The sequence below is a fragment of the Octopus bimaculoides genome, chromosome 7, assembly GCF_046866305.1.
Source record: "Octopus bimaculoides isolate indiv1 chromosome 7, ASM4686630v1, whole genome shotgun sequence".
NCBI lineage: Eukaryota > Metazoa > Mollusca > Cephalopoda > Octopoda > Octopodidae > Octopus > Octopus bimaculoides.
This window is the reverse complement of record NC_142934.1, coordinates 81,781,321-81,791,320: the sequence shown is the minus strand read 5'-3', so window position 1 is coordinate 81,791,320 and position 10,000 is coordinate 81,781,321. Positions and strand designations below refer to the sequence as shown.

The 10,000-nt window shown below is 39.7% G+C and overlaps 1 protein-coding gene across 2 annotated transcripts in view; it reads right to left on the bottom strand.

The window, feature by feature from the left end:
• LOC106883379 (uncharacterized) overlaps positions 1–10,000 on the bottom strand; it is a 74,333-nt gene that overhangs the window by 36,239 nt on the left and 28,094 nt on the right. For both annotated transcript variants that reach the window (XM_089355572.1, XM_089355573.1), the window contains one exon: positions 3,099–3,169. In XM_089355572.1, the coding sequence (XP_089211698.1) occupies positions 3,099–3,169 (71 nt within the window). The remainder of the gene's footprint in view (positions 1–3,098; positions 3,170–10,000) is intronic.

The following is a 10,000-nucleotide window of genomic DNA, read 5'->3' as shown; positions in this document are numbered from 1 at the left end:
TTAACACTTTCTGGCTGGTTTCTCAAGCGTGATCAACTGAGATTATGAACATTATTGCAACCATTTCATTCTCCATCTCCTGCCAGTTGGCTCGGTTTGAAAAATCCGTCTCGCGATGCTTCCCTGTAAGTTTCTGATCACGTGTCTGTAATACCGAGGCTGTGATTTCTCAATGCCGAGAAGTAGCGACTCGAATTAGAGAAACTTTCTTCACAAGATACTGTATCACACGAATACTCAGTTAACCGAAAAGAACTTTTAAAAGACAACCTTTCTTTACAAGGTCGTCTTTCATGGCTTTCAGTCAAAGAGATACTACAACTGATCAGAGAGACAGAACGTACAGAGAAAACTTCAAAGAACTCTGCTCTGATTCGAAAGAACTCACTGATACATCTAATTTCTTCGCAAAGCAACACTGTAACAATATTACTCTTTTACTCTTTTACTTGTTTCTGTCATTTGACTGCGGCCATGCTGGAGCACCGCATTTAGTTGAGCAAATCGACCCCAGGATTTATTCTTTGTAAAGCTAGTACTTATTCTATCGGATCTCTTTTGCCGAACCGCTAATTTACGGAGACGTAAACACACCAGCATCGGTTGTCAAGTGATGTGGGGGTGGGGGACAAATACAGACAAACATACACACACATATATACACACACATATATATATATATATATATATATATATATATATATATATATATATACGACAGGCTTCTTTCAGTTTCCGTCTACCAAATCCACTCACAAGGCTTTGGTCGGCCCTAGGCTATAGTAGAAGACACTTGCCCAAGGTGCCACGCAGTGGGACTGAACCCGGAACCATGTGGTTGGTAAGCAAGCTACTTACCACATAGCCACTCCTACGCCTATATTTCATAATACTCTTTTTATTGATTAAACAAGAGGGTTGGCAGTGTCTTTGTCTTATTTTCCTAGGTTTCTGTGACTGGTGAGATGGAGGGTTGTATCCTCAAACCGGATGTCTGACAAAAATGTTTTCGGCCGAGCTAACTCCGCTCAAGGCATTCATGAAGCATGTAGTGAAATAAAACCAGACGGTGAATTAAAATTACCACTGAAGTAGGCCATGGTGGGATTTGAACTCAGAAGGCAAAGAGCCGAAAGAAATGCCACAAAGCATTCCATGCAACATTCTGACAATCTTGCCTGTTCACCGCCCTATGTTGACACTTTATTTATCATATCGAGGAAACGGAAGGCCAAGTCGAGCTTGGAGGGATCTCAACACAAAGCAGGGATAAATACTACAAGGTATTTTGTCTATCATTTCTACAGACTTTTCCACTAATTAATAAAGCAAGTAGAGTAATAATTTTTTTTTTAATGTTTTTTTCTTCGTTTCACTTTGTTCCTGTCCGCTTAACTGTAAATGAGTAACCTTGCGAGTGACTGGCACTTTCGAGCCTTGTGCCTAGAGTAGAAAAGAATATTTGGCTGGGAGATTCACTTTCGTTGAGTTCCTAGGACCCCGAGACGTTATTTACCTTCTTGACCTTCTATGCTCAAATGTCGCCATGGTTAATTTTGCTTTTCATCCTTTTGAGGTTAATTAAATACCAGTCAAGTACTTTGGTTGATATAACCGAAGACCCACTAACCTCAAAAATTGCTGGTCTTGTGCCGAAATTAGAAATCGCTTTAGTTGTGGCACTTTACGCTCTAAGTTCAAATCCCACCTAGATCGACTTTGCTTTCCTTCCTCTGAGATTGATAAAATACTACTACTGATACTCCGTTGATTACGACCACGATGGTTCCAGTTGGTCTGATCAACGGGACAGCCACTTCGTTAAATTAACGTGCAAGTGGCTAAGCACTCCTCCACAGACGCACGTACCCTTAACATAATTCATAGGGAGATTCAGCGTGAGATAGAATATGACAAAGCCGGCCCTTTGAATTACAGGTACAACTCATTTTTTCCAGCTGAATGAGCTGGAACAACGTGAAATAAAGTGTCTTGCTCAAGGACAGATCGCCCTGCCGGAAATCGAAATCACGACCTTACGATCGTGAGGCAAACACCCTAAACACTAAGCGACGTGCCTTCATGATTGGTGAGATGAATACTTGTTGAGTATTGCTTGCTGGCACTCTGTTGCTTACGACATCGAGGGTTCCAGTTGATCCGACCAACGGAACAGCCTGCTCGTGAAATTAATGTGCAAGTGGCTGAGCACTCCACAGACACGTGTACCCTTAACGTAGTTCTCGGGGATATTCAGCGTGACACAGAGTGTGACAAAGCTGGCCCTTTGAATTACAGGCACAACAGAAACAGGAAGTAAGAGTGAGAGAAAGTTGTAGTGAAAGAATTCAGCAGGGTTCGCCACCATCCCCTGCCAGAGCCTCGTGGAGCTTTAGGTGTTTTCGCTCAATAAACACTCACAATGCCCGGTCTGGGAATTGAAACCGCGATCTTATGACCGCGAGTCCGCTGCCCTAACCACTGGGCCATTGCGCCTCCACACTTGTTGAGTACTTGGGGGTAAATCTAATCAGCTATATTCATTCCACTGCATTATAATAAATCTAGTGAAGGCGGCGAGGTGGCAGGATCGTTGGCATGATGAGGGAAATGCTTATTTCGTCCGTCTTCATGTTCTGAGTTCAAATTTCGCCGAGGTCGACTTTGCCTTTCATCTTCTCGGTAATCGATAAAATAAGTACCAGTTGAGTACTGGAGTCGATTTTATCGACTAATCCTCTTCACCCGAATTCTATGTCTTGTGCCTATAACAGAAATGATTGAAATAAATCCAGTGTACTGGATTTTACTTTGTACTGAGATGCTCAGCACAGATTTTTTCTTTAAATCAATATTAAATAATGGAAAATTGTGGATTTCATACAGCTGCACAAAGAAGAAATTAATCTACAGAGCAATTAGCTTTTCTTTGTTAATTTATCAGTCGAAAGGAATAATATATGAAAACATAAATTAAATTTGAAATATGTTAGTACGCGTAAACCTTTCGTTTTTGAACTGAGTAAATGAAGAAGTCAACATATAAGAATTATAAAAATAAAAATCGATTCTTAAACCGAAATGTCACCTGTACGTACCTGCCTGTAATTTGCAAAAATTCCTTTTTGAAGTACAAATGCATCCCTAGGCTATTCGACATCTGAGATTTCTGTTTTCAAATATTCATGGAAAAGAAAGAACAATATATAAATGATTTCTTTCAAAAGTAACACAGCAGTGAAAGTCACGCTCAAATGCAGAATCAGAAGAAACAACGAAGTGCCAAACTAAACTATTTTACAATAACTATTTTCAAGGCTGCGTGCTGGTAGAATCGTTAGCAAGCTGCGGAAAATATTTAACGGCATTTCACCTGTCTCGAGTTTCAGTGTGCCTTTCAGCTTTTCGAGGTCGATAAAATAAGTACCAGTTGAGCACTTACCCTTCCGCCACCAAATTGCTGGGCTTGAACCAAAATTTGGAACCAATACTTAACTATGTTGTTTGTAGATTCCTATTCTGAATCTCATCTTTGTTGGACGTATTTTAAAACAATCTGTAGTCAACGAAATATTGTTGGCACTCCGTCGCTTACGACGTCAAGGGTTCCAGCTGATCCGATCAACGGTATAGCCTGCTCGTGAAATTGATGTGCAAGTGGCTGAGCACTCCACAGACACGTGTACCCTTAACGTAATTCTCGGGGATATTCAGCGTGACACAGTGTGACAAGGCTGACCCCTTGAATTACAGGCACAACAGAAACAGAAGTAAGAGTGAGAGAAAGTTGTGGTGAAAGGATACAGCAGGGTTCGCCACCATCCCCTGCCAGAGCCTCGTGGAGCTTTAGGTGTTTTCGCTCAATAAACACTCACAACACCCGGTCTGGGAATCGAAACCGCGATCCTATAACCGTGAGTCCGCTGCCCTAACCACTGGGCCATTGCGCCTCCACTAGAAGTAATATACGGGTGACGATTCAACCAAATGTACTCTTCCGTACAACACTAAAGTAGGTGCTGGATAAGAAATAATAACTGAAAAGCTTAAATGAAAGTCTATGGGACAAATTTGATCATTCTAATTCTTGTTAAGTACGAGAAAGGCTATGATTCACTGACACAGTCTTACTTAATCTTTTCCTTCCCTATGGAGCATAGGCCATCGACAACTTTTATCCACCGCTCTCGAATCTGGCGTGTCTTTTCCTCTGCCAGGTCTTGTTGATTTTTGATTTGTCATCGATGCTTCTGTTATTTTGCTTTTCTTCTAAGTAGAGACACCACTTTAAAGTGTTTCGTCGAATAAATAGATTCCAATACATAAGTACCGATGTAGCTAAGATGAATGATTGCCTGTCTTGGTATTTGAAGAGACACACACGATAATGTACGAGATAGTAACATCCACCCAAGTTCTTAACACGTTGGTTTCCCGGGCGACCTTGATAGTATGTTTGCAAGACCTACCTGATCTTTCGGTGGGTCGCACCGTTATTTCTTTTCTATCAGCCTTTTGGAAGCTGCAACGCTATAATTGCTTAATTTTGTGATTACGAATTTCTTTTATGAATTTCTTTTGTTTTTCTTTTCATTTTCCCATTTATAACATACTGAGTTTCGTCATGAGGGAAAATAAAAGACCTAACAAACAAAATATAATTGGCAATACGGAAGGGAAAGAAAAACATTTTATTTACGACGGAAAGCAAAATAGTTTTTTTTTCTTTGTTTTTAAGATTTAAAGAAAACAGGTATGCCTTCGCCTGTAGAAAATACTGAAGAATTCGAATTTATCTGTATGATCCTCTTGAGGGTATTGGTTATAATATGAGCATAGGTACCAAAAAAAACCACCATAGGGTCGCGGGTAGAACCCACTATCTATGAGATCCTTGCTTTAATTATAGTAAAAAGTATTATGGCACTCATATCAAATTTAAGATACCGTATTAGAACTCTGATAACAATAAAGTGTTTGGCGTTGATTGTGAAGAGATAAATACTAACGTACTTGATAACGATCATGTACTGTTATTTATTAAGAGACACGCACCAATCTGCCCTGGTTCATAGAGACACACTCTCACGTACTTGATAATACTCATGTGTCAGGTGCACAGCTCCGAGAGTAACGGGCCACGCAAAGACTGCTGAATGGTTGTGTCGTATGCTAGAATTAGCAACGAAATAACCTTCAAATAATAACCACCCTGTTGTCCTAAAAGAAAGTGTAGAATAAAATGCATCATGAAGATGGAATAGTAAAGCAGAAACATCTTGAATTTTAGGGCTGTGCCTGCTTAATCAGATATGACGAGAGAATAAAGCAAAAACAACAACATACCAGTGTTACATGAAAAATAAGATAGGTCATTTTTGTATAGAACTCATAGAACTCATAAGACCGGTTACGTGATTTCCATGGCATGTAAATGACTGAGATCACATTTCTATGAACGGGACATCGGTCTTTTGCAGGGTTCAAGGCTTGAGAGCAGAGCGGATAAATCGATTACATTGACCTCAGTACTTGACAGGTATTATATTTTATCGACCTCGAAGGAATGGTGAAAGCAAAGCTGACCTTAGCGAGATTTGAACTCAGGATGTAAAGAGCCGCCATAAATATCACTATTTTGTCCGACCAGTTAAAGCTTCTGTCAGCTCACCGCCTTAAATAGATGTTAGATTAGGCAAAGTGGGGAAACAGCTATATAAACACCCATGAAGTTCTTCTCGTCAACCATCAAATCGTGCATTACTTAGCTAACATCTGTCAGATTTATGTATTCCTAACACTCATTTCACGTTTCTTAATCCTAATTTTTTAGTCAGGGCAGACGATAGTGGCTATAAACATTTACGGGGCCTCTGAAATTCGTAGGAGGGAAGGGCGGAAGTGATCTTCAAATCCTCAAATCACATAAAGGAGCACTCCGTCGGTTACAACGACGAGGGTCCCAGCTGATACAATCAACGGGACAGCTTGCTCGTGAAATTTACGTGCAAGTGACTGAGCAATCCACAGACGCGTGTACCCCTAACGTAGTTCTCAGGGAGTTTCAGCTTGATACAGAGTGTGACAAGGCCAGCTCTTTGAAATACAGGTACTACTCATTTTTGTCAGGAGCAATGTGAAATGAAGTGTCTTGCTCACTGACACAACGCGTCACCGGGAATCGAACTCACGACCTTACGATCGTGAGCCGAATGCTCTAACCACTAAGCCACGCGCCTTCACTCAAATCACATAGGACTGGCCTGAATGTTTGCATCAGACTGGAGCTCAGCGGCCATGCTGGAGCAGCACCCTAAATACTTAAGTTGATCAAATAGATATTAGCACTTATTTTCAGTCTATTACTTATTTATTTGGAGCCTTTTTTTTTTTTTGCCGGACCGCAGCTTTAGGCGTAGATTAACAATCTAACACCGATGAAGCACTGAAAGACAAACACAAACTCGCACACACGCGCGCGCGCACGCACACACACACACACACACACACACACACACACACACAACAGAGTACAAACACTTGAGGTTCCTCGCAGCTAATCTGCAGCATCGGTAGTTGTGTTTATAAAGTATTTAGAGATAATGGAAACAGTTCATTGAATCAACCCCAAGTACCTAACTGGTACTTAATTGGTATCTACATACACACATACAAAAATATGCGCCTACATGTATGTGTGTGTGTGTATGCGTGTGTGTATGTGTGTGTGAGTTTCTCTGTCGTTCGACGAACAGGATCCAGTTGTTCATTCTACTGCATTCCCTGCTTCTGGTTGAGTTTTTAACACACACGCGTAATCTTAGCGCAATTCTCAGGTAGAACCAGCGTCACACAGTGTGTGTGTGTGTGTGTGTAGCAAGGCTGTCCTTTTTGAATTACATGTGCAACAACCCGTCTAATCAGTTTCACTCACGCGGTATGGCATGGCCCCGAGGCGGTACAAAAATATATCACATCTGCCCACGATGCAATGTAACGTAATGAAACTCGGAACCTAACTGGTGCAAAGTGAACTTCTAAAACATACCACCATGCAATATATGTACATGTGTGTGTGTGTGTGTGTGTGTGTGTGTGTGTGTGTGTGTGTGTGTGTGTGTGAGTGTGTAGTTGAAATTATGATAAACACAAGTTTATATTATTAATTCCTACACACCTTTCACCGTTATGCTCGGATGATCCAAGTGCATTATATATACAAACATACATACATACATGCATATATATATATATATATATATTATGATTGACCGTTGACTGAACACTATTCAATTTTTTTTCTCCGTGTTTTTCTCCTTGTCTCCGTATTCTTTCTGTTGAAGAGCGTAGCTCGAAACGTCAGAGACTTTCCGTATTCCCGAGCGTCATACTAATATATCCTTTTGTTATTTACACCACCTGTCCTCGTCTGTTGTTATTATTTGTATATTCTCCCATATATATATATATATATATATATATATATATATATATATATATATATATATATATATATATATATATATATATATTATATATATATATATATACACACATATATATTCTTTCTTTTCTTTTATTCTTTTATTTGTTTCAGTCATTTGACTGCAGCCATGCTAGAGCACCGCCTTTAGTCGAGCATATCGACCCCAGGACTTATTCTTTGTAAGTCTAGTACTGATTCTATCGGTTCTTTTTGCCGAACCGCTAAGTGATGGGGTCCTAAACACACTAACATCAGTTGTCAAGCGATGGTGGCGGGGACAACCCCCCCCACACACACACAGACATATATACATATATATATATATATATATATATATATATATATATATATATATATATACGTCGGGCTTCTTTCTGTTTCCCTCTACCAAATTCACTCATAGACATTGATCGACCCGAGGCTATAGTAGAAGGCACTTGCCGAAGGTGCCACGCAGTGAGACTGAACCCGGAACCATATGGTTGGGAAGCAAGCTTTTTATTACACAGCCACAATATATATATATATATATATATATATATATATATATATATATATATATATATATATATATATATATTAATACACACACACACAAATCGGGATACAACAGGGAAGCAAGAAACTGCTCTGTGACTGCATATAATACCACTTGAGAAGTGTCTTGGATGCAGACCTTGATCTGGGTCATCATTTCACTGAGTTGGAAAATGGCTGATACTTGATCTTTACAGAGCGTGCGAAATTTAAAAAGATTAAGAAGTCACGCTTTTGTTGATTAATATAATTAGGAGATCATGCTTTGCAGTTCTGATTAGCAGCTGATCAAATATTGTGTCATCCAAAGAACAAGAAATTATATCAAAATCTTTGTAGAGATTATATAACAGAACCTAGAAAATCAAATTAGTTAATTAATTAATATTTTGCTTCCAATATCCAAAGCCATTTAATTGCTCCATTACTCATTTTGAAAGGAGGGTCTTTAACTCATGAAATTTGCAATGTACGGCCTATTCAGCATTGGTTAAAATTTAAATAAATGGCTGGCGAGGACATCGAAATTGGAACCATACAGGCTGGTGATCATGTTCTCTGAGAAGGTAGATATCCTTCGAGTACAAGTATAATTATGAAGGCGCGTGGCTCAGTGGTTAGAGCATCGGGATCACAATCATGAGATAGTGAGTTCGATTTCCGGTTCAGTCTGTGTGTTGTGTTCTTGAGCTAAGCACTTTATTTCACGTTGCATCAGTTCACTCGGCTGTAGAAAGGAATTGCGACGTTACTGATGCCAAGTCACTGGTGCAAACTTGGATATACGACTGTTTAACATAATAGCAATGATGTATGTGGAGGTGCAACGGCCCAGTGGTTAGGGCAGCGGACTCGCGGTTATAGGATCGCGGTTTCGATTCCCAGACCGGGCATTGTGCGTGTTTATTGATCGAAAACACCTAAAAGCTCTACGAGGCTCCGGCAAGGGATGGCGACGAACCCTGTTGTACTCTTGCACCACAACTTTCTCTCACTCTTACTTCCTGTTTCTGTTGTGCCTGTAATTCCAAAGGCCAGCCTCGTCACACTATGTCACGCTGAATAAACATTGCCCATACTTGTGCCTCGGAGGTGATCTTTCTAGGTACAATCCAATGGTTATTGGTAACCGAAGGGGCTCTTGCGATTTTACAAGTATAATTAGTAAATGCTAACTTGACTGCACATTCATATTGCTAAGGTACAAGACAGATTCTATATGAAGAGACAGAGTGTATTAAGAAGTCATAAGAATCCGATTTATGTTGCTATCGCAGATGTTAATTCGTGCTTCGGTGCTTCGTTTTATCGTCACCGGATTAATAAAATGTGAATTAGATACCAAAGGAATTTGAGCTATCTCTATTGAATTACAGAGTTTTATGTACCTTTTACTCGTAAAAATAAGGAATAGCTTCTGTGGAGCCTATGGGATCAGCTGGATTTGGGCGGGGGTGGGGGCTTAAATCGAAATGCGTTCATTTAAAGTAGCTTCTCTACAACATAATAATGGCTTCAAATTTTGGGACACGGCCAGCAACATTAGCAAGGAGGTAAATCGATTACATCGTGCCGTATACTCGACTGGTACTTATTTAATTGACCCTCAAGAACGAAGGTAAAAGTTGGTATCAGCGACTTTGCCTTTCAGAACTTTAATTTTTCTGCCTACTCACTGCCTACAACACAGTGATAAGCACAAAAAAACTAACTTTGATGCAGAAGATTTCAATTAAATAAATAAATAAATATATTCGCCAACGCGTTACTTCAGTATGGCCGCATTCTAATAACTGAAATATACGAAAGAAAATAAAAGAACATATATATATATATATATATATATATATACAGCCCAAATTGCCAGAAATGCACACAACAGTGAGGAAATATTGCAGGGGAGATAACTCTTGTAACTGTAATAAGGTTATCTACCCTGTAGCAGGAATGTCTTCGATAACTGTTCATGAGCCTTTA